The 21,762-nt window shown below is 38.7% G+C and overlaps 1 protein-coding gene across 18 annotated transcripts in view; it reads right to left on the reverse strand.

Moving 5' to 3' along the window:
* LOC130181551 (regulating synaptic membrane exocytosis protein 1-like) overlaps positions 1 to 21,762 on the reverse strand; it is a 105,052-nt gene that overhangs the window by 22,729 nt on the left and 60,561 nt on the right. For 6 of the 18 annotated variants that reach the window (XM_056395842.1, XM_056395846.1, XM_056395848.1 and 3 more), the window contains exons 7-19: positions 15,579 to 15,619; positions 14,617 to 14,730; positions 14,380 to 14,479; positions 13,305 to 13,428; positions 11,572 to 11,589; positions 10,222 to 10,268; positions 8,894 to 9,009; positions 8,673 to 8,803; positions 6,932 to 7,103; positions 6,553 to 6,700; positions 6,191 to 6,244; positions 3,430 to 3,592; positions 2,738 to 2,842 (exon numbers count right to left, since the gene is read on the reverse strand). In XM_056395842.1, coding sequence (XP_056251817.1) covers positions 2,738 to 2,842; positions 3,430 to 3,592; positions 6,191 to 6,244; positions 6,553 to 6,700; positions 6,932 to 7,103; positions 8,673 to 8,803; positions 8,894 to 9,009; positions 10,222 to 10,268; positions 11,572 to 11,589; positions 13,305 to 13,428; positions 14,380 to 14,479; positions 14,617 to 14,730; positions 15,579 to 15,619 — 1,333 coding nt within the window. Of the gene's footprint in view, positions 1 to 2,109; positions 2,170 to 2,737; positions 2,843 to 3,429; positions 3,593 to 6,190; positions 6,245 to 6,552; positions 6,701 to 6,931; positions 7,104 to 8,672; positions 8,804 to 8,893; positions 9,010 to 10,221; positions 10,269 to 11,571; positions 11,590 to 13,304; positions 13,429 to 14,379; positions 14,480 to 14,616; positions 14,731 to 15,578; positions 15,620 to 21,762 lie in introns of all 18 variants that reach the window. The other 12 variants (XM_056395843.1, XM_056395836.1, XM_056395841.1 and 9 more) reach the window with 7 other exon arrangements.

Raw genomic sequence — 21,762 nt, forward strand, 5'->3', positions numbered from 1 at the left:
CTTTCAAGACGCCCACCAAAACAATCCAATATCAAAGTATAGTACCAAAGCAAAGTGCTGTTTTGATGAGAAGATATTCTACATGAAGCATTAATTTCAACGGATATGGATTATTTCAGTGGACGTCCTTTAAAAGTGTCTAAAACACTTTTCTCTGCTGGCCCCGTGCACAGTAACACATCCCTCTACTTGTGTACCGTATTCCCTGCTGCCTCTCCTAACTGGCAGCGCACTGATCTGGATCTACTGCAGGTAACACAACCCCCGTCAAATAAACCCAACTATCACTTTAAAGGCCGCTAAAAATAAAAATATTTAGTAAATGATATAATATTATCTACTGCCGTAGTTATTTAAACACATAAAGTTAGCCGCACAACAACATAATGGTGAAAAGGCTCTGTTCAGGGCCGTATATTTCAATATTAGCACAATAAGAGATTTCAGTGGGATCTTGACTTCTGGAAGCATACTGAACCCTTATCTGTAGACTTACCTGTTTGTGTGTTTGTGGATACCGTTGAACAAAAGTGGCATCTTAGGTGGCAGTGTGTTATTGTGCCTAGTAGATCTCCTGGTGTTAGAATGCATGCAGCAAACAGAAGTAGGAAAATGAGAGGAATAGATGGAAGAGTAGAAAAAAGCAGGCATGTGGAAGAGTTTGGACAGAAAAAATTCTACAGGGAAAAAGAACAAAACAAATCCCACTTAACCAGTGATTTTATACTATATAGTATATTATTTAGCTAATTTGAGGATACTGTAGGTTATGATCAAATCTGTTTGGCCCATTAGGTGATTTAATTACTGTAAGACTTTTATTGTACTATCAAAGTACGGCAGGTTTCATGTTATAGATTATTTAAAATCACTGGCTAAGCTTGTGTAATTGAGTAGAACTACAGAGCTGCATGACAGGCATACAAGCATCAAAAGCCGCCACTCATCTCAGCTGACACTTAAAAACACTGTCCTCCTTCAAACACATCCGTGTGTATAGACAGTACAAATAGAAAGTGTGTCCGGCTTATTATGTTTCTATCAGAGAGGTGTGGTTGTATAAGGAGAGTATATTTATCTGGCTTTAATGGAACATACAGATGTGCTCTCAAGAGGGTCATTTACCTCTCCGGCTGTGTGCTTCAACAGCAACCTAAGACCCAAGTGGAGGTGACTACAGTACATGTGATAAACAATGAATGTGTTGATATCTTGAACTGTATCAGGATATGGGAACAGAGTGCAGAGACACGACCTCTCAATCATTTTAAGTGGTAAAGATAAATTTGGCAGATAATGACTAGTCTGATTTGTACTGGAGGGCCAGAGTGAATGTTTATGGATCTGTCTTTGACACAAGCGCTGGACAAGTAGTTGGTCCTGCTTCCAGCCCTACAATAACAAGCTGCTGTCGGTCTGGTTGTAGAACAGCAGCCTGCTGAGAATCACAGCTTGAATGCAAGCATGGTCCTGCACTGTCCTCTTGTGGATCTGAGGCAGTAGTACAACTGACATTTACACTGACAGTTACATTATTAAGAAAGTAGAAAGTCCATCCCATTTTACCGGAAATTATTGCTGGAGCTAAATGATTTTTTCTGACCTTAGCCAAAACCAACAATAACATGTATCCTACTAATAAATTTTGTGTGTGTTCATAGCCTGATATGTCTTATTCCTCAGAGGACGACTAAATGTGTGATCAACCATGGCTCAAAATAGTTCCCAACAAATGCACATTTTCGCTTCCAGCTATTTGAAGAATTATTTCCAGCTTTTTAAAAAAATGGAACCAGCTTTTAAAGATTGTTGTTTGTTTTTGGTCAAAGAAAACGCACTTGGGGCTGAGAGCCACAGATAGGGTAGGCAAGTCAAAAAGCATTGCAAGACGGGCAACTCTACTTAAGTGTGCTTTATATATATTATTTTTACATATAAAGTACATCCCTTTCTAAACTGTATTATCAGTGATGGAACTTTTATAAACTAACTTTCATAGAGAGACAATCATGTTAATGTTAAAAACACTACACACACAAAACTACAACTGATCCAGAGTCCAAATCCAGAACCAAAATGTAAACAACACGTCATGATTGGCTAGTTTACCTGGTGTGGAGGCACTCAGCGCTTTTGCCTCGCATTGACTGGTGGATCATGATGATCTCACTGTCGTTACCATGGGGATGGATGACACATGAGGAAATTAACAACAGTCAAAAAACCAGAAGAGCAGAGGGAGAGAAGAGGGTGAATAGGAAAGAGAGGCTGTCGCTGATTGCTATACACACGAGACACCCGCACGCACACACACACACACACACAAACACACACACACATGCACGCACGCACGCACATTAAATGCCACAGATTTTTGCAACCAAAGCCTTTTTGTCTAAACACTGCTCTACCGTCACTTTCACGATAATAGCTACTGCACCAAACTTGGTATGAAGCCCAAAGAAAACAGAAATTTAGTGAAATAGAAAAAGTAATGGTAAACAAAAGAAACTGAACATGTCCGATAAAATAAAGTTCAGTTATGCTCACGACAACCGTTCACACTTTAAGGTAAAACCAAAATCTCTTTGCAGCAGAAACACAGCTTTGCACGAAGATCTACTGTCTCATGCGCACACAGATAAGCGGTCGTTGTAACACATGAAAAAATACAGTGAGAGACAAAGTTTTCTGACAAACAATGGAAACAACTCTGTGCTCAAACAGAGCCACACACCTGTCGTCCAGGTACTCCTCCTCCTGGTGGCGACCTCTGGCAGGGTCGTAGTAGCGGGTCGGAGAGCGAGAACGACGAGTTTGAGGAAGCTCATCATCCAAACTCCTGAAAGTAAGAAAGAGAGAAAGAAATAAAGAAAGAAAGAAAGAAAGAAAGAAAGACTTATGTCAGGTTAGTGGTCAGGCGGTGTTTTAGCAGACTCTTGGCGGGGCTCGTTTGGCTCAGCCAGTAAAAGCGGAGCCAGTAAAAGCAGAGCTGGCAGGACTGTGTGTTCTGCATCAGACAGACATTTCATTAGTAGATGGACCATTTGCTGCCTTCCAACAAACTCTCTCATTCCTCTTCTCACTAGCTACCATGTTGATTTTACCTATTACAAGTGACCAGTGTTTTCTCCTCAGGATGATAATAGAAATCATTATCAGAGATGAGGTGATGCCACCCACCACAGTAAATGATCTTAAATTGTGTATGGTCTTCCATCTCAGTCCTTACACATAACTGTCACAGAAGTGAGCAAAAAGTCTGAAGCAGTGTGTTACCCCAAAACTATGATTATAAATGTTTTGAAGGCAATTTTTCAGGCTCATATGGGGTGAGTGGGTCACACTTAAAACATCAGGAGTATCATTCTATGTCTCACGTTGCCCCTTGTAATAAAATCTTGTCACCGACCTCCAACCAACCCTCACCTCTGGGCGGGAACGTTGGGTGGCCGCGACCGGATGCGCCCCTGCTCCTCCCGGTGTGGGGAGACTGAGCGTGATCGTATGTGATGGGCAGGCGTCCTCTGCTGGTCTGGCACCTCCAGAGTAGACGTGGGCTCCCTTTGCCTCTCCCTGCCACGCCCATCTGCTGCTTGGTGGGAGTGGTCATGCATATAGACACACACATATATACACACACAGTCATAAGTAAATGTGAATGAGTGCACAGAAATTTTAACATCAAACATGTCAAACATGGAAAAAACACAATCCATCTGTTTAATTATGGCAAATTAAAGAGAAACACTTAAACATTTGCAAAACTGTAGCCTGCACCCTACACTCTGAGTCTGGGAGCCAGATGATGGAAACTTTCATACAAGAGTATGAATTATCTTCAGCCAGACGATTAGATTCATCAAACAGTACAAAAAAAGTACAGTAGTTAAGATGGTAGTGTAAAGTATATACAGTATGTAATATATCCTCATGTCTGAATAACATAGCTCAAACCATTTCTTTGTCAAGTCCCACGTTTTAGTTCAGTTATTTTATTAAGTGGCATCAAAATAATCCAAATGTCCCCTGTAGATTATTGAAATTTCCAGACTGTGTTGGACAGCTACTATTATTAAACTGAAAAGATACTGTATGTTGGCCTATAAAAGCAATAAAACCTTGCTAATGGCTTCAATAATGTGGACTGAAGAGTCCTGGTACAACTGAACATGGCTAATATAGCCAGGAAGAGCTTCTCCCTGCAAAGAAAAAATGTATATTTGCAGTAAAAAAAACGTTTTGTACAGTCTCTTATCACCCACCACATTCACTGCTAAAGTATAAGTTATCTGCAATCTAGCGAAATGTTATCCATATTCACAATCTCAAGTTATAAAATTATGCTAGTAGCCTGCTAGCTTATATCCAATCTTAAAATCATGCTATTAGCCTGCTTCCACATATCTAAGTATAAAATCATGCTAGTAGCCTGCTAACCTTACCTCAACAGATATATACATTTAAAATCACAATAGTACCCACCCACCTCACAAAATGTAAGCCTATTATGCAAGTTAGCAAGTGTTAGCTTAAAGTTTACTACTCTGAAATGAATGTATATGCTAACATCTAAGCTAGCACTTAACATATTGTACCTATGGCAACAACAACAGAGGATGTCACGAGGATACAGACCATTAAAAGACTATCCTAAAAATAGTAGTGCAGCCAGATATTTGTCATGACTGGGTGCTGTATTTTAATAATGTACTGTAACACCTTTTTTTCTTTCTTTGGTTTTGTTGCAAAACTATCTCTGGAGATAAAAATATAAATAGAGAGACTGATCAGCCTTGAAGGGATCTGTGCGACTGTGTCGGGCTTTGTTGTGACTCCAAGGTCACTGGCTTCATTTCCCAAGCTCAGTGTGGGCCATTAGCTTTACTTTAGAAAGTGCTAGCAAGGATTTTCATTTACCGGCCATGCATGTAAAATTAAAACAAAAAGTTGAGAGTGATGTGGTATATATTTCAATCCCTTCTGTCTCTCTTTTTAACTTTGGCATTAGGGTTCGACTGATACTGCTGAGTTTGACTAATTGAATGTCATAAAAGAAAGGTTGAAATAGTCAGCGTTTCCACTTCAAGTGCCCCAAAAATCCACTATAAGACATATTTGGATTTTTTTTATTTTACATTCTATTTTTTAATATATTTTGTATTTATATTTCATATTTTTCACTTTGATATGGAATTCAGTATTCACACAACATTTTACTTAAACCATGAAATGCTGATGCGAAACCATGGAAATGAATAACTATAATTAAAAAAAAAATTTCTCCTATACTTTCATGATCACAGTATTAGATAATTAAATCAGATTGATAGATTATCCAAAGAATTTATCATCAGAGAAATAGGTAATCTGATTTTTAAAATAGCCAAGAATTGTCAACAAATCTGGACCTAGACCAGTCCGACCCTGACATACACAAACAAAGACTCACACAGACTTTTACAGTATTCAAATGTACACTTATAAACATACAACAAAAAGCTAAGTGTTTCGGCATATGTGTTAGTTTTTTATCTATGTTTGGTTAGTGGTTCGGAAATTAACATCTTCAAACTATATTTTAGATGAGGTTCATCTGAGACAGAAAAACACCTGACTGAAACATGGAGCCTCGATAGTTTCCACCCCATGCTAACATATTGTCTACAAACATGACAGTGTTTCCCATACATTGATTTATTTGTGGTGACCTGTCAGCACTGATTTCCATTTCAGTTCAGATTCAAGAATATGCATGGAATGTTAGTAATTCATCAAAATAATAGAGCTAGTAGTCAGAGTAATTCCAGTTAAATAAAAATATATTCCACATATAAATGTTGTCAGTTGGTATAGTCTTTGCTTACAACTCCAGGCCAAAAGAATTCACAATAATATCGCAACATCTATAGAAAATGTGATAAAAAAAACAAAACAAAACAACAACAATACTGTCAGTCAAGCTGATGTTTAATTTTATTTATTGGGTGTTTTGTCGTCTGTTTTTTGGCAAATGAATTAGACTCAAATATGAGTGTAGGAAGGTGGAGAAACACTTATATACTATATACTATAACAAAAGTGTATACAGAAACTAGATCCTGCAAAGCAACCACCAGAACTGCACCACAAATAAAAACACAAGCTTTTGGATACACTGCATGTAACACTTGGAACAGTCCCAACCCACCTTTAGACACTACTGCTGTAGCCTCAAATTCAGGCTCTGTTACACGCTGAGAACCTACACAGTCATAGACACACACACACACACACACACACACACAGACATAGATGTGTATACACACCATACACACATATATGCATGCAGGCATCCAGGCACAAAGGCAGTGTTAGGGAAGGGTGATGAAAATAGACATTTACATCGACATACATGTTACACTTTGTTCATTGATAGTAAACCACACACATCCTTTCCTCTCTTACACAGTGATGCATGCATACACACTCACACACCGAGGATAAGAAAGAGTTTATACATAAATGTACAAAATGAAGTGCCTTCACAGACACACACACTGTCAGACTTACGCTGCAGCTTCTTGCCAGGGGTATCTGTGTGTCGTCGGGGCAGGTACGGGGAGGGCCGGGGCAGCGGTATGGATGAGACATCATGGGTTTGGAGTGGATACCAGTGAGGCTTGTCGTCCAGTAAGGCTGTTTCCAGCTCTATCAGGATCTGTTCAAGTCATAATCCACGTAGTAAATAAATGTTGTGCCTTACCCAGTATTAGAATGGTGTTCCTAATTTGTCACTAAGGTAACCTCTATGATCCAGACACAGAATCACCAGGAGATGGCAATTCAAATGGAACAAATGGAAAGGACAATAATTTTGTGCTACAATCAAGAAAGGAGAGGAACCTTCATTGTGTGTGTGTGTGTGTGTGTGTGTGTGTGTGTGCGTTACCTCTCCCATAAAGGTGCTGTCCTCCTCTGGTGACCTGGGTTGGTCCCACACAGTCAGCTCCAGCATGTGGTTGCGGAAATCCCTGCGATGGACATGAGTATAGACAAACGTCTGGTTCCACTTGGGCTCGCATGTCTTCTTCACTGCTTTTGTCCTTCGTTTGCTCTTGTCGCTGCATAAAACAACACAAGACACTCAGCCGAGCCAAGTTTCCCCTTTTTAGTGGACCCGCTTTTATTGCTTGTCCTGTGTTTAAAAGACAGAACCAAAACTTTCAAGAAGCTGAATCACGAGCCTCATTCATCTAAATTTACTCTTTACTCTACGTTTACTGTATGTGACTTATGTAAGCTGGAATGAATTTACAAGTGACATTTAGCTGAGGTTATAGTTTACATATTTGGACCAATAGAGGTGCTGTAACGGCCACGAGATGCTGCTTCTAACCAGAGGTTGAGGAAATCCACAGCTTCATTACTTGAGTCAAAGTATAGATCCTCCAGGTCAAATATGACTCCAATACAAGTGAAAAGTGTTCAGTCAGATTTTTACTTGGTTTAAGTACTGGAGTATTTGATTTTAAAAACACTGAAGTATTCGAAAGTACATTTTTAATGTCAATTCATTGTTGTATTTTTCCACATTAACAGAATCTAATAACTCTGAAACAACCTACGAACTGACTGACTGACTGACTGACTGACTGACTGACTGATTGACTGACTGACTGACTGACTTACTGTAGAACCTGTACAATAAACAGCTTGTAAAATATGATAGAAAGACTGTAGATGGACATAAAAACAGCTGAATCGACAGAGGGAAAAAGGACAGCCATTGTCCTTCTTGCATTTCTTTTTTTTTCTTTTTTTTTATTTTTTTTTATTTAACACGCCCCACCCGCCACAAAACAGCATGGCAGTGTTCTGACACAGCTCCTGCAGTGTGTGTCTGTGCGTGAGTGTGTTCGTGAACATGTGTCCACCAAGCAGACAGTGGAGTTGCTGTATGCAGCTTCCACAGGAGAAAAAAAACAACCTAACCTAGTTCCACATCTCTATCCTCTATCTTATCATATTTTCAAAATAAAATAAAATAAATTCCACAGACTACAAGCTGCTTCAAAGTAAGAGTACTTCATAGAAATGTAGTCAAAAGTACAATCAATTGTACAGTACTCAAGTGAAGTGCAGATACTCGAAAAATATATTTAAGTACAGTACTCAAGTTAATGTACTTGGTTACTGTCCACCCCTGCTTCTGACTAAACTCTGAAGGTACTGTATCGTTTTAATGGGGGCGGACTCTCAACTATCAATCAGTGTTTGACACAACATGTTGGGGACTCCATTGTTGAGTTAACTGAATGCATATTTTATTGTTTGAAACTTTTTTGTTTATTTTCATGTTTTTAGAAGCATTATGTTATTCCGTAGAAATATTGTTTAAGGAGGACTCTCATACCAAAGCCAGCTGTGATAGCTGTTTGAATGTCCTAACCTGGCTTCCTCCCCTTTGCCCAAATTTAATCCCGGCTTCAGAAATCTGTTGCTGGAGTTTGAGTGTTTTTTTGCTATGTAGACTGGAGATGTGATGAAGTTACTCTTTCTTTTCCCTGATTATTCTGTGGCTCTGATTCATCTGATTCCATTTTATTGCAATGTGCAAAAGCAGTCTATTGTTATTAATCTTAATCTAATTTTCATCAATAGGACTCCCTGTGTAGCAGTGGTTGGAGTACCTGCGGTCAGGGAGGAAGTACATTTTGACGTAAGGGCTCCTGGGCCGCCCGTCAGGCCGAAGTGGAAGCCCTACAGCCTGCAGCACGTTGACTATCAGCTGATGACCCACTTTGTCGTAACATAGCTTCACCTGAACAGGAAAGACACGCACAAATCTGATGCCGCACGTTTTTGTTTTAACACATCAACACAATAACACACTCAGCGTGCACGCACTCACCGAGAGCTGCCCTGGCATTAACTGTGGAGCGTCTTGGAGCATCCCGGGACTGGAGGGAGATAGGACATTTAAGGACGGTCTCTCCATCTTCTGTGACTCAAAAGAACTGGAACCTGCTATGAAGACAAACAAAGAAATACAGGTTTTAAACCCCAAGAGGAGAATATCAGGTCTGTTTCAGAGGGGACAAAAAGTCAACTGTGGACAAGAGAGAGAATGAGTGAGGTTTGCAAAGAGTGGAAAGATAATCAGGTCCAACTCTAAAATGTGTGTTCATATTAACATTACAATATCCAGCATTAAGAGTTCCTTTACTGAGAAAATGTCACATAAATAGAGCACAGACTATTTCGTAGCTAACCTGTCAGGATGACAAATTACCAAGCTTCTGTCCTACTTTGAGTCCAATAGGCTTTTGTTTAGAAATACTGAGGCCACGAAGACCGCATTTGTAGTTGTGATGTTGGGTTTTGCTCTGTGTTTCACTGATTAAGTGTAAATCCTGGTGCAATTTTAGCTAAGTATGAACCTGAACAAACCAATGCAAAAATGGTGCAAAGTGCTCCATTTTGCAAAGTTAATTTTCCCATATCAGAGAAAGTGACAGTGACAGTTTGTGTGATTTGACGTGGGGTTGTGTGAGGTGTATTACCCGCAGTAGATTCAGATCAGCACGCTCCCAGTTTAGAGACGCAGCAAGAAGCGACGGGACAGTAGCTGAGTGATGGGCCATCTGCAAAAACTTGTTTTAGCCACTTTAAAAAAAAATATACCCACAGAAAAAAGTTAAGATCAGTTGAAGTGTTTGAATATTTTCACTGCTTTATCTCACCGTCAAAGAGCCCCTTCCATTGGAACTACATTTTTCAAACCGCTGAACTACCGTATTCCTACACACAAGCACAACTAGGTTTAGCTCTGTCTGACTCAATCTGCGGAGTAATACAGTGCGCGCCGTAGGTGCACTTGTGCATAGTAATACAGTAGTTCAATGGTTCACAAACTATAGTTCCAAAGGAAAGGGCTGTTTGAAGGCAAAATAAAGTGGTGAATATTTTCAAAATAAAACAAACACTTCAACTGACATTAGCTTTTTTCTGTCTGCATTTTTAAAGTAGCTAAAACACGTCCACAGCAGCACATCACTCAGCTTCCGTGTCAGTGCTCCTGCTGCTTGAATCTACTGCAGGTAACACTGACTATAGATTAGTACCTCACATAACCCCACGTCAAATAACCCAAACAATCACGTTAACTGTGAGAAAGAGAAAAATACAGACAGATGTACAAATACAGAGATGTTCCAACATCCCACGGGAGATACCTACTAGATTCTAATGGAGGGTGGGACGTGTCGGGGATTCTTGGGATATCACTGAAAGAGAAGCAGCGAACACACAAGTAAGTCACTCTCTTTCTAACATCTCACTGGATTCAATAAAGTTAGTAGTGTTCTTGATGCACAGGCACACATGCATATTAATGTAGTAGCAGTTTGCTGGAGGAAAGTAGCACCATAATTAAAAGTTATTTGAGACTGAAATGTTACGTGGTCGAAAAGAAGCAAAAGGGAAGATGTGAATAGAGCCAAGCTCTTCTCATGACTGCAGTGTTTCCCAGACTCTGTCAGCTGTTTTTTGTCAGGCCAATCATTATCTGAGATAAAAATGGATGAGCACCAATAGGCTTCTGTCCGCACTGTAGCTCAGGTCTGTCCACACCCATGGGAAACACCAGAATCCATCGTACCAGCTTCATGTAATATAAAGAAAGCATGGTAATCTATGTAACTCTTATCAGTGTGTTTTGTCCATTTAAATTTAACATTTAAAAAAGGAGAAAAGTTCAGTGTTTTAACTTTGCAAGCCCACAACAGAGATCTGGAGGGTGTTTGTTTGGTAGCACATAAAGAGGCTGTACAGTGTTTGAAATTCTTTAGTCACTCAAAGCAATAGCTCAACATTTTATAATGAACACTTTCTTTCTGAGAGTTAAATGCGATAAGTACAAAGCTGGAGTCGAGTTGTGCTTAGCCTAGCTTAGCATAAATACTAGAGGCAGCTAGGCTAATTGCCTCCCAGCTCCAGCTCTGTACTTCACATGAGAGCATGAGATTGATATCCAATTTATAATTCCACTCTCGGAGAGGAAGCAAAATGTTGAACTCTTATTTGATATTGATTTTAAATACAAACATTAAACTGATAAGTGTTTCATGGACCCTCGGCTGCCTTGGAGCCCATTCCAAAATAAAAAAATAGAAAACATGAATCCCAATGTCCCAACTTCCAAAACCAAGAAGATTAAGATTAGAGCAGAAAAGTGCATTTTGATTTAACGCTGCTAGATTTTACTTTGGGATCCTCAGACTTTACCAGGAGTAAAAAAGAGGAATCCCAACCGCTGCTTAAAAAGCTTGCAAAAGCAATGCTACATTGATGGACATTTCCCATTGGCCATTTTGCATCTGTTCAAGTCAGATTTCATCTTAATTTAGTTGTAGATGTCAAATTTCAGCAATTTTCATGAAGCCAATATTTGCATCAATTGTCATCCTGACTTAACAGGATTCACTTCAGTTCATTTAAAGATGCAAAATGGCGCCGGGGAAAAACCAAAACTGTTTCCATATGCGTGAGAGGATTAAGGGTTCCTAATAAAATGGGCAGATTACTTACTGATATTTTCTACACACCCTTCGCGAGTGTTTGGAGAGAAATTAATACATTCAACTTTTTTTTTCATCAAAGAGCAAATGAGGTTAAAGCTGCAAAACCTTGAAGTCATAGTGAGTATTTCACTGTGAAATACTGTATGTCTAATATTAACTGTATGTCTAATGATCTTATCTTATTCAAAACAATAATTAGCTAAAATGCTGAAGCACAACTTGAACATTGGAACTCCATGAGAGAGACTGAAAGTATCTTAAGTAATGACATCATTTATCTGAGATTATTTGACTAGAATTTAAGGTTTGATTTGTCTTTCCATGATAAAAATAAAGTGCAGTTTGACAAAGCACTTCATCTCAATTTAGTAGAATATTTGAAAAACTTTTGAAGAGAAATTTGTGTCAAATGTGTAAAATGAGATTTAATGGTAATGCTTTATTTTCCAGGTCTGTATGCCTTTAATGTAAATATAAAATAATACATTTTTAATAGTTTCCTTGAAAATTTCCATTACAGAATTATTCAACTTACTAATCAGACGAGTTAAATTAGCACATTTCCATTTAATACATTTCAATTAATTGCAAGAAAAAACTAGGGTATTTCTGTCTGTGCACAACAGGTGAGCTGAACATGCAAAAAATGTGAAATTGGTCTACAGGGAAACATTAAATTCAACATATAGAGAATAAACATTTTCATAATGAATGAATATTTTCTTTAAATTTCCAGAAATTTCAGAAAAAAAATTATTAGACCTGCAGACCTGTAAAATAATCAACTAACATTTTTTTAAGATACATAACATCTGCTCCTGAACTAGAGTGAGATAAATTCAATGTATGCAAACAAATGATCATAGTTACAAATACATATGTGAATTGAGAGTTCAAGGTATTCAGTGATAGCCAGAGCAGATCAATAAAAACATGATCAGATGAATAATAAACATTAATAAAGGTATGAGGCTGTAAATCTGCATAAATGGATGTTTTCTGTTTGTATGGAATGATACGTGCTTTTCCTCGAACAGCCTACTCCACCACTTTAAATGATCAAATTATCAAATATCAAATTAATATGTCTGCTCTAATCAAATTAAAGCAACTTAATAAACTGGTAAAAACTGCATCCATGGCATTTCTCAATCATCCATTGAGAAACGGCTAGAGTGAATTTTCCTCTATAGACCAAAACAATCGTAGAAAACATTAAAAACTAAACTCAAATTATATCTTCTTTCGAATAGCAGTGTCAGACTACAAGCACCTACTGCACTGCAGCTGACGACGAGCTTGGCATCAACCTCAAATATGTGATGCAGCCACTTCCTGTCTTTTACAGCTGATTTTATTGGGTCAATAATAATTCACCTTACACCATCCCACAATTAAACGTGAGTGCTTTTTTAAAGGGGGCGTATGAGACTAAATGGAAGTCTCCTGTTCCAAAACCTGGCAGCCCCCAGCAGCAGGTAATGGCTGGGTGTTTTTAATATTTTGAATGCAGTCGCACAGTCGCAGTCAGAATACAAATACACATCCCTGTCTTCTGTCTTATCTGAGGTCAGCCAGCTCTGACTCAGAACCTCATTCAGCACTGCCTGTTTCAGTAAGGGTTAAATTCAGTGCAACACGCAGACTGGTGACTGATTCATAAAACTAAAGGGTTTCATTATGACAAATATTAGCACAAGGCAACGGTATTGTGTTGGGTGTGTTTCATTCCTGACTTACCCAATAGGCCTGGATACCACCAGCTCCACTTGAGGCTCGGCTTGAGACTCTAGGATGATGTTGTAAACTTCCTTCATAGTCGCCCCTGGTAACAGCTTCCCGTTCCATTGCAAAACCTCATCCCCTGAAATCAGACATGCATGTGCATGTGATGATGCCTCGACATGTGCAGCAGCCACATGTTTCTTCGCATGTGTGTGGCTTTACACCATATTTATATTCACCAAGTCGGGCAGGGAGGGTGGATAAATACATCAGGTTATCAGCAGGTTTAAAAAAGATAAATTAAAGCATATGGCCGGTGTTATTCTATAAATTTCTTTTGGAATATTTAATGAAAAGACCAACACCAACGAGTGGCTTAGTTAAAAAGAGGCTGAGTAATTTCCTAAAACTTCTGGACATTGTAGTTTTAGCAAATGTTATTCGAATAGGACTAAATAGTCCATCCATGGGGGACTATTTTCAGCTGCGGATTAAAACAGATTTGGTCCTCTCAGATTTGGTGAGTCAGTGTATGTCGGACTGGAAGTACTAAAAATAAACTACAGTGCGTGTGTTCATGGTAATGAAGGAACATGTCACCCAGTGCAACAGAGCAGTGCAATGATGTGTTTAATAAACAATGGAACTCTGAGGAACAGAGGAACAAGATAGCTCAAGCTAGCATCAGTTTATTATTGGTTTAGGTTATTTCATTTTGTTTGTTAACGATAAGAAAAACATGTATTATTGCCAGCTTTACACTTTAAGTCCTTATAATTTAAGACCAATAAGATAAAAACAGTTCAAATAGGTTTAAACTAAAAAAAGCTAATTATAGATATGACACCATAAAGCCACTAGGAGAAAAACTCAGAGAAGCACAGATACAGTAGGATAAACGCACCCCAATTAATGTTAGAGTTAGAAAATCATGCATCACAAATAAAACTGCCATCGCAAAGTTAAAAAAAATAAGAGCTCTAATAAAATATAATGTTTGCAAGACACTTTTAAAGTCCTTTATTTACATAATTTGGCTTTACTGTCTTTGTGAGGATCTGTAAATAGTGTGACGTCTGTGATGGTTTACCTGCTCTGAGATGTCCCACCACATCAGCCAGACTACCCTTCTTAACTTTAGTGATGAAGGCACCTAATCTCCCTGACTCTGTCACTCTTCCTCCCACCACCTACACAGAGAGAGAGAGAGAGAGAGAGAGAGAGAGAGCGAGAGAGAGCGAGAGAGAGAAAGGCAGGTAGACAACAGTGACTGAAAACTGTGAATTAAAAGTATTAATAACATAATGTTTTTCAGCCACGCTCTGACCTTTAACCCCAGCAGAGCCCCGGCTTCTTTAGGCATTGCAGCGCTCCTCTTGCTGAGGGTGATTCGTCCAATCAGATGGTCTCCCTCCTTGGATGGCTGCCAGGCTGCCGGATGCTGCAACAGGACACAACATGACATATGTGCAGATGCACACACTGAAACCCAAAAAGACATATACACAAACATACACAACCCGCGTTGATTGCTTTTGCACATTTTTGCAAAAGGAAGCAAAGAAATATAAGGAGAAACATTTTTTATTTTGATAATGTTTTGGCTGCAGTAAAGTCTAGATTGATTGATTCACTGAATACTGATTGTCTTTGACATTAAGTTGATATCCATCTAAATGATATCAGCATTCTTGCTGGATCAGCATATATAAGTTCCCCTTTAGAATAGATGTTAAACATGCACATGGATCAATGATTATTAATAGTGTGTAGAAAATGGAAACCTAATGCATTATGGGTGCATTTACATCTGAATTCAATCTCTAAGGTTGCAACAATTGGCATCACTATACTTGGAACACATTAGCTTAAGTTTTGCTACCTTGGATCACACAGTATCGAAAGTTGCGACAGTCTGCAGCATCTTCCGAGGAATAAATTAAAGCTAAGGTTTGCTCACCGATTGATTTAACACAACAGCCACTTAACATTCATTTAGTAAAAGCCTTTAGACTTGCTGGTGTAAACACCCAGGGTCTGGTGGGTGGTTTCCTGGGGAAAAGTGTCTGGCACATGAGAAGTCGTGTGTTTTACATTAATGGATTCTTTCTATTAAATAAAGAGACAGCAGAATCAAATCTCATCTACAAAAGATGCAAGAAAAGTACAGGACGCACAGCACCTGACAGCACCAGTCATTCATATACAACATGCACATAAATGCTGCCTGCTTTTTCCTTTCACGCTGATTTGAAAACTTCACATGAAAAACATGAAACAGTGACTTACATGCCACACAGTGGGGTCATGAGGGTAGCACTCCCAGTCACCTGCAAGAGGAAAGAGACGGGCTCAGACACTGTGGCAAAAAACGACTTCCTTCATATCCCCTTCGTCCACACACACACACACACACACACACACACACACACACACACACACACACACACACACACACACACACACCGACGCATACAGCAGAAACTGTATACACAGCACATACCAGCCTGAGTCCTCCTATACACAGCTCAGCCAAATTTGGGGGCTCTTCAGAAGGTATTTGTTTACAGTGAAGAGGGTTAAGTTTGTTGAATATTCAGGCCTGGGCTAGAATTAGAAATTTATCACCGCAGCAGCACTCAGGCGCAAAGTAGTCCGCCGAGGCAGCGATGATACCAAAGGACAGTTAAGCCTTTAGAAATGCTTGAAATCCCTCCCAGATATTTTACAGATTAGATGTTGTGGAATTACTCCAGGGCTAACACAGTGATGTAAGGCTAAATAAAAAAAAAATAAAAACTTGGGTAAATGATGATGACCTCATACTGATGATTATTGTGAAGCATGACATTCAACAACAAAACCAAACATCTATTAGAGAGGCAGAAAATCAGCAGAATAATGAATATTTTCATTTATTCCTTTTTTATCCTTATGTAATTATTTATACTCATGTAGGTACAGTGGCTGGATTAAACACAGACTTTGACCATGTTTAAGTAATAAACAGACAGTTGTAATAGTTGGAATTAAACTGGCATTTACATCATGTGTTATAACACACAATTCTATAAAAATGAGTCATAAAATTTGTCATTTAAATTTTAGTAATTACTTATTATCTCTTAAATATTTGCTTTTTAAAATTGATTCACAGCCTTTTTTTTGGATATTTCATTTATTTTAAATATTTAAATTTGAATAATTTAAAATAATTTAAACATTTGATGAAAAGTTTCCAATTTTAACTTTTGCAATTACGTTTACTGATGTGTCTGCCTCTGCAGCTACAGATCCGTCTTTGTGGCAGCTGAGCAAGCTCCACTCACTGATGAAGACAGTACGATACAGCTGAAAGCTCTGGAAAAAGCTGGTGAGTGGATTTTGAGTAGGAATTCTGTTTTGCTAAATGTTAATAAATAAGCTCCTATGATTTAGTAAAGGGCAGAGTTTCACTTCAAATCAATAGCTGCTTGTAGTAATGATAAAGCTGCATCTATGAAAACACATCGATTTCTTTCAGTATCAACTGTCTGGTGCTTTTTCCTCACATCCTGCTGGATACTTTAGACAATCAGACAAAATATTATCAATGGTTCAGCCCCATCCCCTGCTTCCATACAAACGGGCCGGGGGGGGGGGGGGGGGGGGGGGGGGGGGGGGGGGCCTTGAAATGTGTGCAGGACTTCAACGACACTGTTATGACACAGAGTAAAACAGAGCCAAGCGCTCCTAGGAGCCAGGAGGCAATGAGGTTAATGAGTTGTGACAACTTATAGTGACATTATGTAATCTTAAAGCAAACGCTCTGACGATAGACAACCGAGTTCTCAGTTTCATAACTCAAGCGTGAACATAATTCTGTGTAGTGGGTGGGCCACATGGGTGAGTGTGTGTGCTCTTGTGTGTCTACACATACAAGAACATGAAAAGCGATCAAACTCAGTAGGGGGCCAGGACAACATGTGAGGTCACCTGTTATACAGTTATACAGGGTTGTATGACATTCAGCGAACTGACACATCGATGTGGGTTTGATAAGTTACAATGAATAGTAGTGATTGTGAAATATATCCTCTTTGAAATATAATCCTTGGGGTTATTTTTATATTTCAAGGAATAGAAAATATCAATTCATATGAACCCATATGACCCTAAATTGAACCCCTTTTTATATAAAATGAAATCTGCAACAACCAGTAACATCAATTGACTGAACCCCTCCTCTCAACAACAACTGTCCAATCACAGCTCAGAAAAAGTTTGGAGTGTGGCCTCTTTTTTTCTGTAACCTTTCAAAAACAATTACAAAAGAGAAAAGGGTTAGCTTACTTCCTACAATAGTAACTGGGTAATCAAATTAGTTTATGGGGTTACATGTTACATTTTAAAAACATTCCACTGTGTGGAAGCCATTCCCAAAAGCTTCCTTTGTGTTACCATGGTGGCACGAACACACACACTGGCCTCTCAGTTGAAAACTGTTGTGGATCCATTGTAAAACCCCCCCCCCCCCCGATAACGTAGTAGAAACAGCCAAAAGTCCAACCAGTTGACCAGTGGGCTAACTTCATTGCGCTCAGTCAGTCATGAACAGTCGCGAATGTAGTGCTGGCCCACGGTTGGTCCAGCCAAAAAGACTACCTTTCATGCAGCACATAAAACTCCAGAGCTGTTGTACAACTTGTGGAGTCCAGGCCTGCTTCGCTTAGCCAGCCACCATGCTGCAGCTCAGGCAAGCAGTATCCGGAAGTGCGACACCTGTGGAAGTGTCTGGGCTAGGCTAACAGCTAACCCTACTAGATCTCCTGTCTATCCTTATGAGTTACGAGTTTTTTTTGTTACATTTGAAACTTTCATTTCATTTATATTCAATTATACGTTAGGAGTTTTATGGATAAGTGATTTGTTAAAAATACATAATAATTTGACAGATTTTTCCAGTTTATTCATAGACATGTCAGCACAAACTGTTGATAAGGTGTGTTAATGAAACCATGACGCTGTCCATGGTGCTGAAGTAACAGACGGATTTATACAAACTCTTCATTTGATATTAAAACGTCTCTTAAATGTCTCTAGAGCAAATATCAAGAGCACCCAGGTCATTTTAAGAGACATGTTGCAGTGTTCAGAACGGCCTCGGTTTCCTGAAGTAGAGAAATAGCCGAGTCAAATTTCAATTGAGTCAAATGTTGCTTAGTGATCTTTCATTTCTATTTCTGTGGCAACCCGTTGGGATATATACGGTGGCGTAGCCGTCACTTCAACCATCGCTGCCTCAAGTACCTACTGTTTGGTACAGGAACTGCAAGGTCTCTGACTGTAAGACCTTCCATTGAACAGTAAGCACAGCGAAGAGGATCATCATCATCATCAGTGCTTCTCCCTGCTCCACAGTGCACCCACAAGGTCCTCAGCATTGTGAAGAGCTCCACCCACAACAGCCACAGCCAAAACACCCCCTCACCATCTGGCCGGAGGTAGTGGAGTACCAAGACCTCCTCTGCCAGGCTCTACAAAAGCTTCTTCCCTCGAGCTGTGACGTTTTGTTACAAATGACAATAAAAGCTTAGACCTTGAAACTATCACAGTTGAAGCTAGCTTTAGCTTCCCTTTATTATTCTTTAATGGATTAAGGAACATTTACATTCCAGTAACCCCAGACAAACCAACGTTAACTTCTCAGAAAAAAGTCTTGTGTTTGCCTACCACCATCCTAACAGCCTTCTCTCTTGTACAGAAAGTCTGTTCTGACATTTTACCTTATTACACTGATAATTCAAGAACTAGCTAGTGCTACACTTCAATATAAGAGTTGTATTTGCTGTATTTTTTTCCTAGTGCTTCAGCCTTAGTTTAATGCATCAGCTGGATGTTTTGGTTTTTAGCAAGCTGACGGAGTTTTGACACATAAGTTATTCAGCTGCTAAAAGTTGTTCAAAAAGACAGTTGTTGTTTCAACCAACAAAACCAGCAGTTACTGGCCAGAAATAAGATCCAGGCTTTTGTTTACTTGTGTAAATGCATATGTGCATAATAGTAAGTAACTAAGAGGAACAGGCACAGTAAATGGTCGATCCTTGGTTTGTAAGACAGAAGTATAATTATCTTATATTTATTTGTATGATTAGTGGTTAATTTCTTAAACAAACTAAAAAATCAATGGGGAAAAACAATTTAATATAATTTTGAATTTGTGGGACAAATAAATGTTCACTGCCCAGAAAAGGTTGAAAAACTCTGAGATAAGGAAGTAGAAACTGAAAGTTGTCAAACTGCACGTGTACTATTTGTTGTGTTTTTTGTTGTGTTCCTATCAGAGGATGAGTTCGTAGTGTGTGTTTGTGTGTAGGAGGATACTTGCACAGATCATAATAGGATCTACTGTACTGTGAGTGACTGACTGCATATTTGAGTGTGAGTGTGTGTGTGTGTGTGTGTGTGTGTGTGTTTGTTTGTGTGTGTGTGTGTGTGTGTGTGTGTGTGTGTGTGTGTGTGTGTGTGTGTCTTTTCCTGCACTGATCGTACAATGATTTACATGCCTGGACGCGTCTCGGCTGCCAGCAACCACATCTTGGAGCTGACCTGGCCTCAGTCTCGAGCTAAAAAAGGAAGCAGCGTCTCGCTGCCACAACAGTGTGTTTAGAACGTGGTTCGACAGGACACTCTCATACTAAACCTCCACTTGATTGATGTCACAGTGTCTGGTCTGGGTCCAGGCTGGTGCTGCATGCAGCCTCTTTTACATTGGACGCACCGCACTTTATCAATGTCAGCGTCCAGTGACAGTGAAGCCATAATGTAGCATGAGCATGGCTATAGTCAGATGCATTGGGTTTTTTAAATACTTTCAACGTTACTAGGTACTAACTGCAAAATGACATGAGCTGTCATGTAACGGTAAATAAAAAGAAGATAGAGAACAGATAACTATGAACTTGAGTCACTGCACAATAAACTATTACTTACTTATTATTCTATTCTTATTTTGTTATGGATTGATTTTATTTGAATAGACTTTACTTAAGTTTACGACCACAACATATCATTAAGGGTCAAGTCACAAAGTTTTCAGTTAGTCCCATACGCAAATGTAATACATGTACATACTGTATATTGAATTTCCATATATCAAGTATATATATAAAATTTAAATATATATGTAAAAATTATATATGAAACCTATTAGACATTAGAACGACTTCATATCTTGACATATGTGTCAAGCCCATAGAAATGTATGTATGTATGCAAATATTGTAGACATATGTTATGTAAATATATATACACACCAAAGCCTGTCAATGTATGTTGATATTATAGGAAGTAGGGTCCAAAGGTCAGATAATGTGAAGATAAACATGTTGAAGATAAACAAAAACATGTATAAGCATATAGAATCTTTATATCATTTTAATAAACTTGTTTGTATTATATGTACATATGCAAGTTTTACTATGGTTATTTCATTTATGTTGTAAACTTATATCTTCATATATCCAGAGGATGTGTGTACATATGATGTGTGTACATATACTATATATATATATATATATATATATATATATATATATATATATATATATATATATGCAGCACTATATATATAGTATATCCCCTTATAGATCTGTTAATATAGCACATATATGTCCTATATTACATTTCTTTGTGTATAAATGTGGAAGTTAACTGGATTCAGGCCGGTTTGCTCTGCACCCTTCATTCTGGACTTTAGTTCATATATACCGATGTTAATAATTACATCATCATTTACTGTCGAAGCGGTGGACTGACCGACTGTATGACAACCTCAACCCTAAAGCCAGACACTAGTGTGGCTAAAAAAGTTATAGGTAGCATAGCTGCTGCTTAACTGTGACCAGAGGAGTATTTCAAAACAGTGTCTCATGATTCAAGAACAGCTGATTCTCAGTCATTCTAAGTCTGAATTAAGCACATCTGTAATAAACCTTCAAACCAGTAAAATGCTGAAAACATGATATCCTTGATTTCAAATTGACCTTGTCCCTGAATAAAGAGCCTATTCCATAAATGACAAAAATAAATTCTGGTGACTTGTGACAGTGACATCATTTCATTGCAATTTCTAAACTTTTGCAGGACAGGCCTTTCCAAGGTTTGAAGGACAGAAAGGGAAACCGTTCACTCAGCTAATAGTCAGAAAATTCAGGGGTTGTATGAGTTTTTGATTATGACCTTGTTACTAGGAAAGGAAAACATTTAAACTCCATTACAATATTATGATAAATTCACAGATGACATATCTCATCTCTTCAGTGACATTGCTCAGCTCCAGCCACAAGGCCTTTCTGGTGTAATAGCAACATTTCTGCAGCAGACCTACGACAGCACTAGACCGGGGCTTATAAGCTGCTGGAGTAGTAGAATATTGCTTGAATACATGGCAGTGAGCCTGAGTGCCGTGGAACTGTTAATAGTAAAGTGACTT

The sequence above is a fragment of the Seriola aureovittata genome, chromosome 14 (assembly GCF_021018895.1).
Source record: "Seriola aureovittata isolate HTS-2021-v1 ecotype China chromosome 14, ASM2101889v1, whole genome shotgun sequence".
Classification (NCBI taxonomy): domain Eukaryota; kingdom Metazoa; phylum Chordata; class Actinopteri; order Carangiformes; family Carangidae; genus Seriola; species Seriola aureovittata.